Source organism: Leptidea sinapis, chromosome 37 (genome assembly GCF_905404315.1).
Source record: "Leptidea sinapis chromosome 37, ilLepSina1.1, whole genome shotgun sequence".
NCBI lineage: Eukaryota > Metazoa > Arthropoda > Insecta > Lepidoptera > Pieridae > Leptidea > Leptidea sinapis.
Window position 1 is genome coordinate 5025554 of NC_066301.1, and position 22602 is coordinate 5048155.

Genomic DNA, 22602 nt, shown 5'->3' on the forward strand with positions numbered 1-22602 from the left:
GCTTAAACCATAAAGTTGATTCAATGTAATGAACAACACGAGGCCCATTTGTTGGTAGGTCAGTGTTGAGTAGGATCTTTTATTTAACATAGTCACTATATTTTATTATATTGCCAAGAAACAGAGGTTCTGTTTCTTGGAGAAGTAAAATATGATGCAGAGTAGTTACGTAAGTTTGGCACTGAAATCCTTATATCAGTGCGATTTGTACAAACTGCTTGCAGTGGATTCATAAGCAATAAAATTCTCCACTTGTTGGCGAGTATTCCAAATCTGCATTCGACCATACCTCCTGCTCGAGTATGCCTTTAGTTATATATCTTCTTTATTACAGTCAGCGCCTTTTGTGAAAACGGTCGTAATATATTTCTTGACAATCCAAATGCTTCATCTGCCCCTAAACAAAATGGCATGGGTTTTCCATTATCATCATTTGGTAAAGTTTTGTTATCTGCTATGTGTAACTGATTTTGCTGTAAGCGTTTCCCCGTGTTTGAATTTTGAATTAATATGCTGGCATCTCCGGCTGCTCTATTTGGACCCACGTCAATGTACACAAAATTATAATCAGCATCATTCCAGGCCATTAGAACGATAGAGAAATATTTTTTGTAATTGAAGATTCTCAGCCACTCCCGGCTGGCTGGATCAGTCGAATGTGTTTTCCGTCTATAGCCCCAATAACATTTGGAAAATCTGTCCTTTCATAAAATTTACCAGCAATGTTTCGCCAATCCTCCTCACTCTTCTGTGGCATATAAAGAGGATGCAAAAGTATCCAAATTTGCGTACACGTCGATTTTACTACTTCTCTAACTGTAGTAGATAATCATATGACAGACTGTAAAAGCTTGCACTAGTCACAAGATATCTGAAAAAAAAGAGAAAAGGATTAATTAAATAGTTATTCAATCTTTTAATATTGCACTTAATTAGAGTTATTCTTATACAAGTTTTTATTTTTTTCAGGTAAATTAGTCCAAAAACGGTGGAAAAATATTCGGACATGTTCTGCGAGGGGACTACGGGATCAAAAGCAAACTAAGTCTAGTCAAGCAGCGAAAAAGATCGACGAAAGAACAAATACTTTGGCAATCTGCTGTTCCTGGTACCTTCAATGGAAACACTTGACACATCTGGAAATATACCTAATGCAACCGAACGCGATGACGATAGTAACGACAACGATGTCAGTGAAGAAGAATTAACTCGAAAAAGGCCAAGAAAAGAAAAATCCTCTGCTGCAAAAGCAAAATGTTATGAAGAAAAACTTTTGAACACCTTTTAGGAGAAGAAACAGGCCAATACATCGATACCGACTGATAAGGCAAAAACTTTTGTTCTTTCTCCGGGGCCTCTATTAAAAGCAATATCAGAAGACAGCCAGTTGGACATTCAAATAGATATTTTACAGATTTTTAAAAGAGCACAACAGAAGAAGAAGCCATTACCAACTTCAGTAAACTGCCAACCTGTACATCTGGTGTCAAGTAACGAATAATCCCACAGATGCTACCCATTGAGTTAGCCAAAACATTTCGAAAAAATATAGTGAAATAAAAACAACTTATTTAAATTCAAATATACTTCAGATATAACGTAATATTATACTAACATTAAGTCTAACTACTAGTTGTACTATTAACTTGTGTATGTGATAGTTTTATGTTTTAATTCCTTAGAATCATGTCCTAAATCAGTATTCCCTAAATTAATTTTAAGGCCGGAACGCACTAGAGCGGCGCTGTGCTGCGCGTCGCTTCACGCCGCTTGACGGTACCTATCCCACTACAACTACAGTAAGCGGCAGCTCGCGTCATTTCTATAGCAGTCCGCGTGCGAGCAAAATTACAAGATTAGTGATAGTGACCAGGATTGGGTCATTATTTCTTTAATGTGTGCAGAAGAAGAATCAATTAAGGAAGAGCAAAAAAAAACAAGATGTCATAATCAAATAAACTTTATTCAATTAGGCTTAAACTAAGCGCTTATGAATCTTCACTATAATTATTTATTTTAAATTACTGAATCTACCATAATTCCTATTCGGAAAAAGTAGAGCTCTTGAGAAGAAAATACAAGAAACACAACGGTCACTATTTTCAATCAATAGAGTGTTTTACAATCGCTGTAATATTCATAATAAATTAGTTTGTAAGGGTATGCAATGCATCCAATATATTAATAAAATTAAATTGAGAATTAATAAAATCAAAGTAATAAATTTAATGATTTAAATATTTTTATTAAGTTCTTAAAATTATAAGATGAAATTCTATAATCTCAACAATTAATAGTGCGCATATTGAAGCAACGCGCCGCTTGCTGTGTCGCACTGAGCGTCGCTGCACTGCGCGTCGCGGCGCTGAGCTTCAAAATATCTCTCGGAGGCAACTATGCCGCAACGCGCAGTGCAACACCGCTCTAGTGCGACATGCTCTAAATGCATATAAAATGGTTGTAATAATATTTTGACGCTTAGTGCCGCGCTGTGCAGCGCTGCGCTAATGCTTTCCGGCCTTTATGATCAAGGTTTGCTACACAATAAGATCTTTCTTTTCAACAATTTTGATGCAACAAAACCACCAAATATGAAAATCCAATGATTTAACAGCAATTTTCATAAATATATATCTTGTATATATTAATTTTATAATAAACTTTGCATTATTTTGTAGTAGGAAGTCTAGGAATGTAAAAATGTACTAATACGGTAAATTTTTATCTATGGTGAATATAGTAAATACATAGAGTGAAAAGTGAATAGAATATAGATAAAATTCGCATTGATAGAGAGGTCGTCACCATGGAGAGTGCTTGCCGTAGAATTTTTACATTTTGATTACGATTTTTAAGTAATTTTTATTTATACTGCCGTATAAAAGTTTGTGTATATTATTAAGTTTAACGTACAATACGAAATATTAACAGCTGAAAATGTTGCGTCATTGTAGAACGATATTAACAAAAAAAAATTGAAATTTTGAAATAATATTAGTTAATAGTAAAGATTTCAGGTTTGTTGTGTTTATCACTATAATTTTGCCAAATCTATTTATTTACAACCGCCTTTTATAAAAAAAATTCACTATTTAAAATAGCTATGAGTGAGGTTATGTTTTTTAAAATTAAAATTTATTTTTTTGTGTTTTAGCATGAATGGAGCAATGGAACATCGAACACCTGGACATAATGCTGTACTTCACAAGGCACCAAAGAATTATAGATTACTTATAGATCCATTTCTTGTAAAAGGTGCAACAAAACTTTATAGATATGATGGTATTGTCCCCGGGGATCAGAGTTATCCCCCTGTACAATGCCGAGATCCTAGACCACCACTCTCCAGAATGTGGATCAAATTTGAACCAGCTGATTTGCCAATACCTAGGTAGTATTGTTAGATATTGTAGTTATATCAGTTGTTATGAATAGTAAACCATTTGTTTTGATATGATCATATTGTTATTTAATAGGTTCATATAATTTATAAATGCCCAAATTAGCAAAATATATCAGAATCAAGACAATTTTTACTTGTATTTGTGCTTAAATAGTTAATATTTGCAGGAATTTATGCAAACAAATGCAACAATCACTTATGTGTAGTTTGACTATTTAAGTCAATTGATATTTTTCTATTATAGAAGATTTTAAAGTATAGATATTTACCTTTTTTATGCAATTTATCAAAATAAAATGTATTTGTATTAATTTTGGGTTATAAAAATAATTGTTTTTATTATTGCCATTTAGAGCAGTGATGCTGATATTGACAGCTGTCACTGGTTGACAATGGCGGGAGTTTTCAAATATCAATTTCAAAATTTGTTTGTTTGTAAATTTGAACATTTAATCTAATCATAGGCTTTACTGTTATGAAACTCTATTTTACAGATTTAGAATAGACAAAAATTATGTGGGAACTCCGCCAGCAGTTGAAATTACAATTGCAAATGTAAATGATAACATTGATAAGGCCTTTCTCTCAGATATGATTAATAAAATTGGTCCACATGAGGAATTAACAATTTTTTACCACCCAGTAACAAATAGACATCTGGGATTTGCACGAGTTGTATTTCAGGAAGTAAAACATGCTAAATTGTGTATAGATAAATACAATGGAAAGTCTGTTATGGGCCAGGTATGTATAAGAAATGATGATACTTTCAAAAAAGTGAATTTGTGCTAGTGTGATTGGTACATCGTCTATAATTAGGATTTAAAATCTTCGCTTTCTTGCTGATGAAATAAAGAATGATTAATTCAATATACTAATAAGAATAATACAGCACAATGTATTATTATGCTGTCAATATTACTGTATGCAGTAAATTTTGACCTAACCTTTACATTCAGGGAAACTGATCATGCGGTATGCCTCAGATCCGTTCAGATTTTGTTGCTCCCGTAGTGTTCTGTCAATGAGTATTATTTTACATGTAGTAATAGATTACTCTATAATTAGGATGATTTGAGTGTATGTATCAGAAAGCTATTGAAACAAGCTATAATGCCATGTAAACTAAACCATATTATCTCAACAAAATAAGAGTCAGAACTTTGTGAAGGAATAGTAATAGGAAAAATGTAGTAGCCTGGGGCACTGCCGATTTGTAAAGGGGCACATTTTAAATTTATACTTTTTTAATATTTTTTTTTTTAAATATAGACACACAAATTATCTTGCCTGAAACTAGGCATAGCCTGTACTATGGGTACAAGACAACAATATATTTAATACAATATACTTACTTAAACATATTTAAATACATATAAACATCCATGACTCGGAAACAAACATCATATTCATCATATAACTGATTGCATGTACTGGGATTTGAACCCGGGACCTCTCACTAAGTAGTCAGGATCACTAACCATATGGCTATATGGGTCGTCAAATCTTTAATATATATAACAAATAAAGGTTTAGATGTGTTCCTTTTCTTGTGCTTAATCTACTTACACAACTGTGTGTGAAAATATTAGTTTCAAGAGACCATCCACAAGTATTTGATATAAATTTCAACTTGAAATGCATTAATCATAAAAAGTTACTTACTCTGTATTCCCCACAGTATTACATCAGTGTTGTAACAATTTTAGATACTGGAAAAATATAATTTTTTAATTTAAACATTTGTAACAAATAAAAATGTGTCAATTAATGTACTGTATGTATACAATGGCAATCAGAGGTTATTATTTTAGTTCATTTCCTGCTGTTGGCATCTTAATAACCAATCTGATCAAGCTTTCTTCAACAGCAAGTGGAAAGAGCTTTGTTATGTGTTTTTTCCAAGATGATGTGATATGGGTACCTTAAAAAGTATCTACATCTTTATAGAAGGGTTGTAACACTCCTGTGATTCCTCTGGTGTTACAAAAGATTGTGTGAGGTGCTGATCACATAACATCAGGTGATGTGTATGCCCATTGGTTCTCCTCTTCCATTAAAAATGAGAGCTCTTTCTTCAAACCATCTGTAGGATGACACATTAGTATTTTTCGCTTGGTTAGCATTTTCTGTGTCATATGATTTGGAAATCAAGATTGACATTTTGAAATGCAGATTCAGGGTCAATTGATGGCATAAAACCTGGATTCTAAATAACTTGAAGGGATTGAATATTGAATTTTGGCTGTATGTCAGGAAACAGTGTTAATTTCATATGAGTGCAAATGTGTCAAACTTTTTTTTCAACATTTTCAATTGTTGTTCAAGGTGCTAGAAGTTTATCATGATGCCTTTGGGAAGAAATGTCATGAAATGTATGACGATAAAACATTAGACAAGAGACTTCATGTAGTTAAACCAACGCCACACTTGGAAGATGCACGACTTGCTAAAATTGATCTGTCACTTAGTAAGAGGTTGGAGGATGCTAAGCTCGTGGAAAAGGTAAGCTATTTAATATTTATAGTTATGTTTTAACTAGAGAGTCATAGATAGAGGAAATTTAAAATATTAATTTTCAATTCAAATAAATTTTTGTGATATGGCGAGTAGCTGTACCAGACTGGCGCAAAGGCACAGGGCTACTTTCTAGCATGGAACAAAACAATATTATACAAAATACACACTATATTACTAAAACATTTTTTATAATTTAAGATATTTACATAAAAAATTACAATATGGACTAAACAGTGTTGTTGGTAGTTTGAGTAAGAAATTGTGATTTTGTAGGATTTTTCTTAGACATGTTTGTTTGTTTCTCTGATTGGGTTATTTTAGAATTATATCACGAGAAAAAGTGACCAGACATGCAAGAAATTTACCAGATGATAAATAATACATCCAACCAATTACAATGCAGTTCAGTTCAGGATTCTGGATAAACCCAAATTAGTGAGTGGCGCCACAATTGCACTCTTCACTTACCTCCACACTCATACCTGTTCCTTATCTTAATGCTTAGGAATACTTAGCAATGCATCCATTAATCTATTAAGGAGAGTTCTATCCCAGAGACCTCACTTTTGGTTTCCTTATCTAAGGAAATGTTTAAGTAAGAATATACTTGAACTTTCATTATCAACAGGATATAGATAAATTATTTGTGATACCTTTTTCTGTCTAAGGACATGTCTACCATAGTGCATTATCATATAGAAAATGAATTCAAATTCAAAACAGGATGTGACATCACTTATTGAAAGTCAAAAACTACCACCCATTCCAAATCGAATGCCACAGACCTGAGAAGAACGGGCGTAAAAAACTCAGCGGGCTTTTTTTTCATTAAAATTTGTTTACAAAGTAATATCGTACAATCAAGCTTATTATTTAGCAGCCTGAGGGTGGCCCCTCCATTCCCGAGCAGTGGTTACATTAAGAAAGTCATTTATGTTATAGTAACCTTTACCACACAAACGTTTTTTTAACAATTCTCTTGAATTACGTTATTTATACCTTTGTTTTGAACATTTTCTAGGATCTTGTTGTAAAAGTATTTACATCGCCCCACAAAAGACTTCCTAACTAGCCGAGTGGTAGGCTTAACAAGTTTGTTTGTTCCTAGGGTCAACATTATGTTTATCATAATTTCTTGAAAATTCTTTAATGTGTCTATGTACATACAAAACATTTTCATGAATATATTAAGAGGCAACATTTAAAATGTTTTCTTTTTAATTTTTCTCTTAATAATTCTTTAGGTTCCTTCCTAGGTTATATATAGCGCGAATAGCCCTTGCAGGCTTTAATATCGGCTGCTTTGCCCTCTTAATAACGACTGTATTGCTCCATAGCAATATACTATAGGACATATAGTACATAGTACATGTAAAAAACTAAACTACTAAACAAAACTTGTTTAGAGTTCCGTTACTTTGTCATGGATCCCATAGGCAGAACCGCACCAAACTCTCATAAAACTACTCTTAAAGTATAATCCTTCCCAATAAAAAAAAGAATAATCGAAATCGGTTGGCGTGATGTATTGAGTTACTCGTCCATTTGTCGCGCACATATTTAATGCAAATTAAAGACTTTTACGGTTTCCTCATGGATGCCATTGTCAGAATTGAACCAAATTGCAAGATGCGGGAAGCACCAGGTATCAAACAAAGAAAGAATCATCTAAATCGTTACACTCATTCGAAAGTTCTGAGGTAACAAACATAAAAAAATACCGTCGAATTGAGAACATGCTCCTTTTTTGTTTTCTTTAAATATTGTATTATATTTTCAGGATTCATACCGCTACAAGGAAGTAGAACACAGTGACAGCAATACTAAATGGTCGGACGAGGAGCGCGAGTACAGGCACCATCGACATCGGCATCGGAGCGAGCGAGACCGCGACCGCGACAGAGACCGAGACAGAGATCGAGACCGAGACCGGGACAGAGATCGAGACCGGGACCGGGATAGAGACAGAGAGCGGGACCGAGACCGAGATCGCGATCGCGACGAGAGTGAGCGAGACAGGGATAGAGACAAGGATAGGAACCGGTATAATACATCACTCAATAATTATCGTTACTAATCCCTAAAGACGCCTATTTCTGCCGTAAAGCAGTAATGTGTAAGCATTATTGTGTTTCGGTCTAAAGCACCCCATAGCTAGTGAAATTACTTAGCAAATGAGACTTAACCTCTTATGTCTCAAAAAGACGAGCGCAATTGTAGTGCCCCTTAGAATTTTTTGGGTTTTTCAAAAATCCTGATCGACACTGCATTATAATAGGCAAGGCGTATAAATTACCATCAGCTGAACGACCTGCTCGTCTGGTCTCTTATTAAAAAAATCTCTTCTGGAAAATATCTCGAGTTGTTCATAAACACACTAATTCTAAAAGCTGCTTATAGTTAGCTTAAGTAATACGAGCAATTAATAATTCCGTTAATTATAATATCTTTCATATTAATATTTACATTATCAAACATATACATTTAATCTTCATCTTTCATTATTTGAACTGCGTTAAAGAGTTTGACTATAATAATGGTTGATGTTCAATCTGGTCATGATGTAGCGGAAAATATTTAGAACTATGAATTGTAGAAATAGACATAAACTTACGCAATTGAGAGAAAGTTTGAACATAATAAATTAATAAGAGTTATTGGAAATATGTTGTTTATATAATCTTTCTTTTCCAAGCAAACGATGTAGGAGGAAATGTAAACGAAGGTACTTAATGTTTTATCATGGTGATTTTATTTTATTATTACTATACTATATTATTATTATACCAGTGGGAGGCTCCTTTGCACCGGATGCCGGCTGCCAGATTAAGGGTATCACAACGGCGCCTATTTTTTCTGTGAAGCAGTAATGTGTAAGCATTACTGTGTTTCTGTATGAAGGGCGCCGTAGCAAGTGAAATTACTGGGCAAATGAGACTTGACAACTTATGTCTTAAGGTGACGAGCGCAGTTGTAGTGCCGCTCAGAATTTTTGAGTTTTTCAATAACCCTGAGCGGCAATGCATTTAATAGGAAGGGCGTATGAAGTACCAACAGCTGAACGTACTGCTCGTCTCGTCCCTTAGTTTCATAATAAAAAATAACTTAATTTTAGTAAACTTCGAAGTCTGACATAACTAAATAAAAAGTGCATGTGTAATCAACGTATACGCGAAAGAATATAATTATATATATAAATATAAAAGATAATGTAAAAAATTAAGTTTATAATTGAACAAAAATCTTATTTTGCAAATTGAAACATGAAATAATTTTATCAAATTAATCTTTCCTCGACAAATCGAACGAAATCTGGCCGTTTGAAGTGGGTCAAAATCTCGCCCAAACGAGTTGAAGGAGGTGAAGCTAATAAAAAGCGTGTCTGGAATGATCTGTATTTAAGATATTTATGTCTGTATTTAGGTATGTATAGCACGTATTTAATATAGATAAGAAAATGTCTTCTCTTTATTTCTTACGGAAGATAAGAGGAGAACAAACGAGCGTATGCGTCTTCTGGTGTTATGTGATCACGGTCGCACACTGTCCTGCAACACCAGAGGAATCACAGGATCGAAGTCGACCTTTTAGAAAGGTGCATTCGCTTAATTGTGCTCCTGTTTCATCTGCAAGGTAACGGTCTTAAAAAATTAAGACCGTTACCTTGCAGTAATATTATCGAAGTTGAATATGCTTGGTGATTTTATCCTGACATTAGCTTCATTGTAGTGGCCCTTAACTGCTACAAAACATAAAAATAAACACTATATTTATTATTATTCTGTCTTGGCCATAACCAAAGTAATTGGGTCGATTTATCGGCTACAATTATAAGTATAGAGTTAGTTCTTGTAATAGTAAAAACAATCGGGATTCGTAATGCTTGAAATCACAGTTCCTCTTTTGTTCATTTGAATCATTTGTTTGTGTGAACATTGTGACTATATGTTTACTCTTATGTCTCCAGACACCGCCTGCGCCACGCTCGCAACACGGCCGACAACTCGGACACGTACGCGGCGCTCGCTCAGCCCGCGGTGGCCCCGCCGCCCTCCCCCACTCCGTCCCCGGCGGTGGTCGCCCCCGCCCCCGCCCCCACACCCGCCCCCACACCCGCCCCCACACCCGCTCCCATCGGCTACGACCCCTACTATCAACCCGGGTGAGTAAAAAATTTCGCTTTATAACGCTGTTGTGATATTCATTTCTGAATTAAGGCGATCGAATGAGTAATATAATACTAGTCATTCATCTTGTATTGCGAATATTCATAGATTTTGTATCTGATAAAATGGATAATCGAAACCAAGTTGACGCAGTGGACACTGACTACAGCAAGGCCTTTGATCGAATTGACCATAACATACTACTACTCAAATTAGCTAAGGCAGGCATTAGAGGTGATCTGTTTCGCTGGTTTTCTTCCTATGTAAAATAAAATTAACAAAAATAACAACCGACTTCAAAAACACTATTCCAGAACAATAGACATAATATGCACTAAAAAGTATAAAAATTATTGCGTATCTTTTTTACAATCTAATTAATAAATTTAATTCTAGTTACGATTATTGTAATTTTTGGAATCGGTGTCATTCCGCCGCAATTCGCTCTCGCCTCCAAACCACTCAAGCAGATCTCACCTATAACTATGTATGTAGTTACAAACCTATCTTGGATGACACCGACTCCTCCTTTTTTGAAGTCGGTCAAAAATAGATCGCAGGCTGTAGTGCTAAACGGCTTTACCTCATAATGGCGCAGTATTCCCTCGGATGTGCCACAGGGTTCCTTACTAGGGCCCCTACTCTTTATTATTTTCATTCAGGATGTTGTTTTCAGTCAGGATCACTTGTTTTCATAATTCCAACGTTTTGCTCTTTGTTGATAATATGAAAATCTTTAGAGTAGTAAATAACTACAGAGACCAGAGTCTTCTTCATGATGATATATTTAGACTCGATCAATATTGACAAGTTAATAGATTAAATCTTAACGTTTCTAAATGTTTTGCCAAATCCTTGTCGCGTAAGCACAACGTATATAGATCCACATTAAAGAATCAAGAAATACACTGGCCTTCAAAAGTAAGTATCACACTTTTAAAATTGGGATAACGTTTTAAGTTCACAAGATATACTTTCGAAATAAAAAGGACTCCAAAGAGAATTAATTTTGTACATAAAAACTTTATAGTCGGTAACCTTCTTTTAAGAATTGGCTGAAAAAAAACTTCAAAAACAAAACCATTCCTTTTTCAAAGTGGATGTTTCCGAATTACAATTTTACCATTCACATTTTTCTTTCTTTTACATTTTTTTCAAGATCGATGGGCCTTGTTTTAAAAATTTATGCTAATACCAAGTTACCTAAATACCAGTTATTAAAAATTAAATAACATGTAATACATTTTAGTTGAATTTTTTTACACTAAACTAAAAATGTCTATTTTCATTTTTTTATCTTTTTAAACTTAAAATTTACTAATGTATAATTTTAGTTTCTAAGAATTAAAGCCTATAAAATTTGCAACAAAACGTTTTTAATCTTAAATCTCTACCTTCTATAGTTAATAAAAAAAAATAATTTGAACAGTATGATACTTACTTTTGCAGGCCAGTGTAGATCGTGTATTTATTATACGAGATTTAGGTGTAACAGTCGACAGTAAGCTATTGTATGACAAACATGTGGACCAAATTGTTAGTAAGGCATCAAAAATGTTGGGATCCCTAATCCGATCATCAGATTTCACAAAACTTAAATCAATTATAATTCTTTATTGTGCCCTGGTTAGAAGCAATCTTGAATATGCATCTCAAATTTGGAACCCCAAATATGAAGTGTATATTCAAAGTATAGAAAGAATCCAGAAAAAAATTACTCGTTTCCTTAATTTCAAATTTAATCTCAATTCTGATTAGAAGTATGAAGGTTTATGTGCCCAGTTGCATCTACTGCGACTAATTTTAGCTAAGCTACCATTCGAAGAAATATAAGTGATATATCCTACCTCGTCAATATTATAAATAATACGGTTGATTGTGCGCAGCTTCTTGAGAAGTTACTCTTTAAAATCCCCATTAATACATATCCTCGTACCTTTTGTATTCTACTCACACCACATTCACATACCAAATTTCGGAAAAACTCGTATATGCTCAGATCTGATATATCTTTGAATAAAATTTGGATCTTTTTGCATCACTCCCACTACCATTCGTAAAACACTGTCAAATGAATTCTTTAATAATTCCATTTGAAGAAACTCGTTTACTACTATTTGTATTAGCTTTTTTTTTATTAACACTCATTGTATAGCTTTTGTATTTATAATTTTTTTTCTAATTCCTTTAAATTAAGTTGTAAGTTTTCTTTTAAAATAAAATAAAATAAAAAAATAAACACACTTAAACGTACTTACATTTATATGCGGTAGTACCGCATTGTTGTCGGCTCACGTTAAATTGTAAGATACTGAAGAAAAACTGGTTCACAATGGCGGTTGCAGCCCCGCTCGACTGAGATCCGTTACTATCAGTCTTGCGTCAATACTAGTATTTCAATAAATATAATTAAAGTAATAAGGTCTAAATAAATTATAATAACTTTCCAAATTTTAATCTGTCATCTGTCGATCTCTGCGCATTGTGGATGTCCATGAGTGGCTGTCGTTGACTTCCATCTGTTGAGCCACTAACTAAAGTATAAGTTTGTATGTGTAGGTACGGGTACGGGTACGGCGCAGGGGCCACTCCCGGCTCCAGTGTGTGGTGGGACTGGCGACACGCGGCCACCCCGGGGGCCGGCCACACACCCTTGGCCACGCCTCATACGCCCACGACCACGCCCCTCACGCCGCATTACCACACTCCGGTAACTTCACTTATTAAAAATTATTTAAGGTAAAGCTGTGCCTACCACGTTCAAGTAAACGGTAGAACCTCATCGCACGGAGATTCCAATTCAATATGAAATTGGTTCCAGCAAAAAAGAGACACCATTTATAATGTTTCAACATATTGGGCGGCAGTGAATAGGTACTTACTACTTAGGGGATAGGATTTTGCTTTGAAAATGATTTAGCAATGGAGCGCCACCACTCCGTCATCCAGTCTAAACGGGAAGACAGAAAACGATAATAATAATAAATAAATAAGACTAAGTTCGGCCACGCTGTTGTAATATATACCGAGATACACATGATTATCAAATATACATATAGACATGCACAAAATATATATACATACTAGCGGATCCGACAGACTTTGTCCTGTACACACGTGTCAAAATTGAAAAATCGGTCCAGACGTTAGGAGGAGATCACTAACATACATAAGAAAATTATATATTGGCTGTGTTAAGAATCTAAAAAAATCATCAAAATCGGTCCAGCAATTTAGGAGGTAGTTCAATTTTAAATCTAAACCATCCTTGAATCTAATTGAACACGCACAAAAATTCATTCAAATTAGTCCAGCCGTTTTGAAGGAGTTCACTGTCAACACACGTACAGAAGAATTGGCAGAAGAACTAACTTCATGTTTGTCCAAGGTAGTACTGCTACTGTATATATATGCAATATAATATAAATACTTAAATCCTAATTCCGACTCATATTGACATCATGAACGTCCATTGTGGGTCACGCTTATATTAGTTGTGTGACTTTACAAAAAGCGAGCGATGGCCGCAAGTGACGCCGCAGTCCCACGTGTCGCCCGCACGTGAGGAACAAAAAGGGAGAGACATAGTTCAGGTGCGGGAACACACAGTGCACGCGGCTTGTAGTGTTGCCACTTTAATGCTATTTTATCAATCCAATGTTATTTTTATGGTAGAATTTTATAGGCTTTGTGGTGGGGAAATTTGTAGTGTTTTATTTTAATTTATTGTTGATAAAATATGTTCCAGGTATTGCTTTATATATAAATAAATTAAAATAGTTTTTATCGTAGCACACATTATGCAACATTACTATTATTTTATGCAGGGTTTGAATTTTTTGTAGTAATTGCTGTTTTATAAGCTATATATTTTTTTTTTTTTGGAATAGGAGGACAAACAAGCGTACGGGTCACATGGTGTTAAGTGATCACCGCCGCCCACATTCTCTTGCAACACCAGAGGAATCACAAGAGCGTTGCCGGCCTTTAAGGAAGGTGTATGCACTTTTTTTGAAGGTACCCATGTCGTATCGTCCCGGAAACACCGCACAAGGAAGCTCATTCCACAGCTTTGTAGTACGCCAATTATTATTAGCCAAAGTAGATTATTATATGCTATTTATTTTAAACCTACTGGATATTGGTGTATTTCAATTTAGATAGAGGATAATAATGGTTTTCGCTAAATAGGCCAAAGAAAAATTGTATTTTATGTGATTTGATGTACTTAGTTCAAATTAAATTTAAATAAAATTATTTAAAATTAAATACAAAATTTTAACATATTGTAATTTTTTAAAAGGCATAAAAGGCATTTATTTTCTCAAAATTGATTCCTTTAGAATTCTTTTAGATGTCATTTCTAATATACTAGATACTACTACCGCTTCGGAAACAAATGGCGCTCTGAGAGAGAAGAAGCGGCGCAAGAAACTCTCCCAGCATCCTTTTTTTTGCGCTCTTTTCAATAAAAATATACAATATTGTACAGTCATTTCTTTCGCTATGAAATATCACAATCTATTCCCAGGCTGTCCGATCATTTATATATTCAGCTGTGGAGTAATATGATTTACGACAGAGCCATTTTTTTTATAAAACATTTAAATTTATTTATAGATAATGCCTGAACAGTTGCGGGGACTTTATTATATAAGTGTATACATTTACCTTTAAAGTGATAAACCCTCACTTCTGGGATTAATTACACTAATTAAATTAGACACAAACAAAATTTATGTACGATGCCACAACCTGAGAGCTGAACAAGAACAAGATTTATCAACGATACGTCATTCGAACGTTTGGCTCAGTGGAAAGAGCGCTCACACGGAACGCGTGAGGTTCGAGTCCCGTATCGTTCGTAAATTTTGTGTTCAAATTTAATTAGTGTCACAAAATTTAAAATAACGCTACGGACGCATTGTTCAGATCTGGGTTTTCTCTGCACCTTCTACCGCATATCATTTCACGGGGAGTGCTCAGAGGAGTTGTTCAGGTTGATACCAGCAGCCGAATTACACCACCGGACATAATGTCAAAATGCAAAATTCCACCTGTATCCGGCTGACATTCTAGCATTCTACAACCTCGCATTTTATAACTTCTTTCCTTGGACAACCACTTTGTGGAATCAATTATTATTGTCTGCAGTTTTCCTGCACCGATACGACTAACGGCCGTTCCCAATATTCAGTCTATCTCCGGTTGTGGCCTGTTTGAGATAAAAAATCGCAACTATCGTTGACTTTTCTGTCCAAATAGACTTATCGACGGTAACTCACCTTATCCGTACACGTTGTCTGTCAATGGGAGGACGAATAAGTTACCAGCAATAGAAGTTTGTATGGAAATTGCAATTCACGCGTCCCAATATAAGACGATAACAATGACTTATCGGGTATATTGGGAGAGCTTCAGATTATTGATAGCTAATTACTGACAGTAGAAGGTAGTAATTTATCTCTATCTATAGATAGTATATTGGGAACGGCCGTTAGAGACCTTCAAGAAAAGAGCATATTCCCGTCTTAAATGCGGGTATCACATCTCAAGAACCTCGGTGTTGGGGATATTAAATGGGCGGTTGCTATTATCGCTTCCCACCACGCGAGCCTCTTGCCCGTTTGACTCTTATATATAAAAGAAAGCTATATATTTTTTATGTAATCGAATATTTTTGTGTGATGTAGGAGTCAAAGACGAAGACCGACGAGGCTCAGCCACCCAAGGAGACGTCGTGTGAACCGGAACCTAAGCCCCCGCCACCCGTTGATGATCACAAGAATGTCGATTTGGATACCAGGTAAATATTTTTGGGCGCATGGTGCATCTGCTGGTAAATCACCACCGCTGCCAATCCAATACTAAAAGTAAAATTGTTCAAGTAAGTACTTGAACAATAACAAAAGCGGAAGCACTTTATAATGGGACTGGGAATAGGGCTACGGCTCGTAATTTTTTTTGACAATTATTTCGAATTTCGTCAAACATTAGTACAATTTCTGGGAACGTTGTAAAAGCATAGACGGTTTACATCACTTACTAAGGCTTATTATCTCGCCTTAACCGAATGGTAGTAGGCTTAAATTTTGTATATATTTTCCTGGTTATTATTATTATATAACTAATATTTACAACAATTTATTATTAACATTATCGGTTTTTGTAGTAATACTTAAATAAGTATTCTTGACATCAAAAACAATTCTTGTGGAATCAATTTTGAAAAAATAAATGCTTCTTATGCCATTTTATATTGGGGTGCATTAGCTACAGAACAGTTAATATATTCATTTAGTTAATATTTTATTTTATTTATAATCGCCTGATTATTCTTCAGGACTTAGTTTATAAATAGCGTGAATAGCCCCTTTCTGCAGCACCAATATGGTATTATAAGATATAATAATATGAAAATAACTATAGCTATTCATTATAACCACGTATGCTGCAGAACTAGTTCTTGTATTTTAAATTTTTTTTCGTTGGCCCGGTAAATTTAAATATTTAGGCTTCTAGTAACAACAACAGGTTAAAAACACTAAATACTAATATTGTGGATTCAAAACCTTGAGCTTAATTTTTCGCCTAATTGATTTACCACCTTGGGCCATCAGAATTGCTATGTTGCTGAGGGGCGCGAGTAGCGGGGGAGGACTGGCGCCTCCGTTCCTGGCACTCGGTATCTCCTCGGAGGAGGAAGACGAGAACCGGCTGCCATCCAAGATACCAGACCTGGACGCGCCGCAACCACCTTCAGATGATGAAGGTATTATATTATAACTAGCAGATCATTGATCTGATGCGTGCATAACACTGCACTTATATTTACAATTTAGTTTTTTTTATATGTTCATCAAGTGTTTTTTAAAGCTATCCACTAATTTTGCCCTAATCACAGATTCTTGTAAACAGTTCCACATGTCACGACCCGATTTGTAAGAAAACTTTTTCTGTCCCCTTAATTGGGTATTATGACTAATGTTGTACATGTCGTGGATATCTCTTACTTCTTGTAACCAGTTAATACTTTGAATGTCTCTATCAGATCTCCTCTTTGTCTACGTTGTTGTAGTCAAGTTTAGTTCAGAAAGCCGTTCTTCATATGTTTTTGCATTTCAATGAAATAACCGTTTTTGTAGCTCTGTGTTGCACTTTTTCGAGCATTTCGATATCTTTTTTTAATCATGGATGTATGTGTCCATGTATCTATCGAATGTTCGGAGCTATCATCTTTTGAAGCACTAACAATTTCAAAACTATAACAGAGGGAAAGTTTCCGAAATGGTATTAGATATTATTGATATTAGAAATGGCATGAAAAATAATTGTAAATGAATCAATTTTGAGAAAATAAATGCGTTTTATAGTTTCACTGCGAGTAAATATGCTAAGAACGTTATTTATCCCCTGGAAAATCTATGCTTTTTTTATCTCAGAAAGCAGTGTATTATGTTGTAAAATGTTATTTACGAGCAGTAGCGCGAACTAAAAAAAGATAAATATAATATAATGAGCTTTAACTTCACACATGCCATTCCTGTGGTGTTGCCAAAAAACATACCGACGAATTGAGAACTCCTCCTCCTTTTTTGAAGTCGGTTAAAAATGTATGCGGCGGTGATCACTTACAGATACGATAGCTTGTCTCTTTTCTTCCAAAAAAGAAAAATAAAGAGTTTGGATTACGGAGTTATTTTAGTGTCTCTTTTCTTCCAAAAAAGAAAAATAAAGAGTTTAAATTAAGGAGTTATTTTAGTGTATAACCAAATAACATTAAATCGTCACATCTCTTCTAAATGAATCGTTGTTGAGGATAAGAGTTCGGAAAGGGTGGTGCATGTAGAAGAAACCGTGAAAGATTGTGGGTGGCAAATGGTAGTAGATAGAGTTACGTGATGATGGTTTGATTTTAGTACTTGATGTGTACAGGATCGTTGAGCGAGGACCGGGAGAGCATTATATCAGTAAAAGACGATGGCGATATGATCGCGGAGCCGCTGTCCAGGACACCTTCGCCCTACCTCGACCGAGACCACTATCTGGAGTGCATCAGGCTCACCATCAAACGGGTAAGGTTAACCAATCTCTGGTTGACGGGCAGTTCCCCAACTCTCTTACAATTATTGCTAGCTACATATTATATATATATATAATAATGGACTACACTTATTTTCACCATCAACCACCAAAGCTGAGCTTGTTTTTGTCGTTCCATCAATCGTGATTTGGATTTCATCCCCACCATCTGGATGTGTGGCGGTCCTCCACAGTGCGGTTTTCAAGGAGCTTTTTCTCCCTCGTACTACAAAGCTATGGAATGAGCTTCCTTGTGCGGTGTTTCCGGGACAATACGACATGGGTACCTTCAAAAAAAGCGCGTACACCTTCCTTAAAGGCCGGCAACGCTCTTGTGATTCCTCTGGTGTTGCAAGAGAATGTGGGCGGCAGTGATCACTTAACACCAGGTGACCCGTATGCTCGTATGTCCTCCTATTCCATAAAAAAAAAAATCGTGACTTTAATTTCCGACGAAAACTTTTAACGGTTTGTAATTGTTAAATTCGTTAGAAGAGGATGTGTAAGATTGTTTAAGCATTTGGTTGCATTGTAACGAAAACTTCCTCTAAATGCAGCACTATGCTGTTTTAAGACACCCAGTCCGTATTGAGAGGCTCTTGTTAAATAAGTGAAGTAGTAATGTGTGAGCATTACTGTGTTTCGGTCTCAAGGGTGCCGTAGCTAGTGAAATTACTGGGTAAATGAGACTTAGCATCTTATGTCTCAAGGTGAAGAGCGCAGTTGTAGTGCCCCTCAGAATTATTGGGTTTTTCAAGAATTCTCAACGGCACTGCATTGTAATGGGCAGGGCGTTAAAACTACCATCAGCTGAACGTGCTCGTCTTGTCCCTTATTGTAATAAAAAAAAAGTGGTACTGAAAGATCCCCTAGCCAAGTCAATTTACTGTAGAATTACTATCAACCTACAAAGGTTATAAACCCTTAAAGCAATATGCTATCATTTTGAACATTAAAAATAGGTCTTTGTTATGTTGCAGCAACTGGAAGAGGAGGAAAGATTAAAGCTGCCTCAGGTTGACAAAATAGGTTCAGATATTTCATCTTCCGAAGATGAGTTGTTGACGGGGGCGAAGCCTCAGGGTTCCCCTACGCCGCTGGACCACGGCGTCGACAACTTGAATGATGATCAGGTATGTGTACCTCGGCTGGCCCTCAATACAACACGTCAAACTACGTCAGTACACTATAAGCCACCGCCTGCAACTTTATAAAACGCAAATTCGGCCGCATACAACGAAGAGCGACTCGAATCATCAAGGCTCAAGTCATCTCCGATCGGATTGATTCTTTGGCATTGCGTAGAGATGTGGGTTCTCTCTGCATCTTCTACCGTCTTTATCACGGGGAGTGGTCAGAGGAGCTGTCCGGGCTGATTCCAGCGGCCAAATTCCACCATCGGACATTACGTGCAAAGTACCATCCGCATTACGTTGACGTCTGGCATTCCACAACCGCGCGTTTTGCAAGAAATTTCTAGCCTCGCACAGCCACTTTGTGGAATCAATTACCGGCTGTGATTTTCCCGATCAGATACGACTTAGAGACCTTCAAGAAAAAAGCATACTCCTACCTTAAAGGTATACAGCCTCACCTCTCCCCATCCCGTGAGCCTCTTACCCATTTGCCCCCTCTTATATATAAAAAAATCTTTTATTTATTTATTTATTTGGTCCAAAAAATAAGGACATACACAAAGAATACGATCAGTAGATAACAAATAGTGTCTTTCTTTAATTAGGTAAATGGCATGGCAGTCAAATCAACATAATATAATACCTAAATTAATACTTGGATACTTAGTTTTAGCTTACGTCAAATAAATATACAATATCATTTAAAAAGTCATAAACTAAATTAAGTCAATATTTATGTTTTTAACAAGTTACCCGAAAGCAGCTTCTCTATGAATCAATATTAACCCTAGATAAATAACAATATTCGCAGCAGCTGCATTAAAACTTGTATAAATAAAATAAAAAAAATAGGTTACCTAAATGATTCCGGGAAAAAAGACGAGCGATTTTTACATACACTGGCCTGCAAAAGTAAGTATCACACTTTTCAAATTAATTTTTTTTCTTAACTATAGAAGGTAGAGACTTAAGATTAAAAACGTTTTGTTGCAAATTTTATAGGCTTTAATTCTTAGAATCTAAAATTATACATTAGTAACATCTTTAACTTAAAAAAGATAAAACAATGAAAAAAGACATTTTTAGTTTAGTGTAAAAAAATTCAACTAAAATGTAACGGGTGGTTTTTTAAGAGGTATAGGATTTGATTTAAAAAAAAAAAAACACAAAAAGTTTGAAAAATTTGATGAAATCTATATTGGAATCGATAGAACGATCAATATAATTTAATGTTTGAAGATGATTTCATGCAAATACTGGCCGCGGCTCCGGTTTAGATGGCCCATTCGCAAGGCCCAATTTCGGCACACTCTCTTTAACATATCAGTCGGTATATCACGAATAAATGCTTCAATATTGGCTCCTAGTGCGTCAATAGTTGCTGGTTTATCCCTGTAGACATGAGCCTTAACATGGCCCCACAAGAAGTAGTCCAAAGGCGTTAGTTAGATCACACGATCTAGGCGGCCAATTGACGGGCCCAAAACGTGAGATAAACTGTTCACCGAAGGCGGCTCTCAATTGGGCCATTGTTTCGCGTGCCATGTGGTACCGTAGCTCTTGCAATGCTTCTGGCTGGTCTTCACTCCAGATGCGGCAATTATGCTTATTGACATATCCATTCAACCCGAAATGAGCTTCGTCGCTGAACACAATTTTTCGATAAAAAAGTGGATCTCCTCCAACTTTGCCAATGACCATTCACCAAATGTTAGACGTTGTGGGAGGTCGTGTGGCTTCAATTCTTGCACCAGCTGTATCTTGTAAGGTTTTACACCCAAATCCTTTCGCAAAATTTTCCACGTAGTGGAGTAACAGAGGCTCAATTGCTGCGAACGGCGGCGAATCGACATTTCACGGTCATCACTAACACTGGCGAATACAGCCGCAATATTTTCTTCGGTCCTCACTCTACGTATGCGTGTTCGTGGTTTAATGTCCAATAATGTAAACTGGGTTCGAAATTTAGTCACAAGCTTCCGAATAGCTGCCTCAGTAGGCCGACCAAACTGCACATAAATTGGAAGAAGTGCGCGATGCACTCTCTTAACCGAGCATGCATTTTGATAGTAAAATTCAATAATTTGCAAGCGTTGTTCGTTCGTAAGTCGATTCATGGTTAAATTATAGACCAAACTGAATAAGTTTGACAATGACACAAGACACGATTCACGCGTGATCTGTCAAAAACAGTGTTGCCAAAAAGATACCAGCAAAAAAATCACCCGTTATTACATGTTATTTAATTTTTAATAACTGGTATTGCCTCCTCGAGCTCTGATTACAGCTTCGAGCCGGTTTGGCATACTGAACAATAGGTTTCGGAGCCGATGTTGGGGAATATTCTTCCATTCTTCTACCAGGGCCTGCTTTAGTGCCCTTAGGGTAGTAGGTGGTGGTCTGCGATTTCTGACTAGCCTCCCAAGCTCATCCCAGGCGTGTTCAATCGGGTTGCGATCAGGATTTCTTAATGGCCAAGCCATCACGCTGATACCGACCTCCTGAATATACTCTTGTACGATATGAGCCGTGTGTGGCCGGGCATTATCATGCATCAGCATCGATCCATCACCCATATTTGCTAAATACGGCCCTGCATACTCATTGAGAATCTCTTGAGCATATCTTTGCCTAGTGAGGGTGCCATTTTCTATGGCTACTAGCTCTGTGCGACCTTCTGAAGATATGCCAGCCCATACATGTACACTGCCTCCACCGTATTGGACTCTTTCTGAGATGCAGGCTTGAAGGTATCGCTCACCAGGTCGCCTGTAAACACTTCGCCTTCCATCAGAAGTGTAAAGGGAGAATCGAGACTCGTCTGCAAACAAAATTCTTGACCATTCTTCTTCATCCCACTGCATGTGTTCACGGGCGTATCGCAGTCTCGCTACTCGATGCTGTCTCTCGAGTTTTGGGCCACTCGCTGGTCTTCGGGGTTTCAAATTTGCTTCAGCAAGTCTTCTTCTCACTGTACTGTCACTAATGTAGTCCCTCCGGGTCTGAAGTGGCTGTTGTTGGACTACAACTGCATTTTAGTGGCGATTTCTTAACACAGTGGAAATAATATAACGATCTTCTCGGGCTCTGGTACACTTGGGTCTGCCATTACAAGGTCTCCTCAGATGGTGTCCAGTCTCTTCGTACCTTCGCTTTACCTTCTGGACCGTTCGTACCGTCACACCTACCATTCTTGCAGTGCGACGCATACTGATGCCTAGTTCCAGAAAAGCCATGATCCTAGCACATTCTTCAACTGAAAGAGGCATGATAAATAAATGTTATGTGCTTTTTA

General features: G+C 36.2%; 1 protein-coding gene across 1 annotated transcript in view; it reads left to right on the forward strand.

The window, feature by feature from the left end:
* Positions 1-2666: 2666 nt before the first annotated feature.
* LOC126975733 (histone-lysine N-methyltransferase SETD1) overlaps positions 2667-22602 on the forward strand; it is a 53620-nt gene continuing 33684 nt past the window's right edge. Inside the window, exons 1-11 of the mRNA XM_050823739.1 lie at positions 2667-3017; positions 3155-3391; positions 3898-4147; positions 5732-5908; positions 7704-7966; positions 9891-10085; positions 12649-12799; positions 15783-15895; positions 16710-16861; positions 18025-18164; positions 19152-19304. Of these exons, the coding sequence (XP_050679696.1) occupies positions 3156-3391; positions 3898-4147; positions 5732-5908; positions 7704-7966; positions 9891-10085; positions 12649-12799; positions 15783-15895; positions 16710-16861; positions 18025-18164; positions 19152-19304 (1830 nt within the window). The 5' untranslated portion in view covers positions 2667-3017; position 3155. The remainder of the gene's footprint in view (positions 3018-3154; positions 3392-3897; positions 4148-5731; positions 5909-7703; positions 7967-9890; positions 10086-12648; positions 12800-15782; positions 15896-16709; positions 16862-18024; positions 18165-19151; positions 19305-22602) is intronic.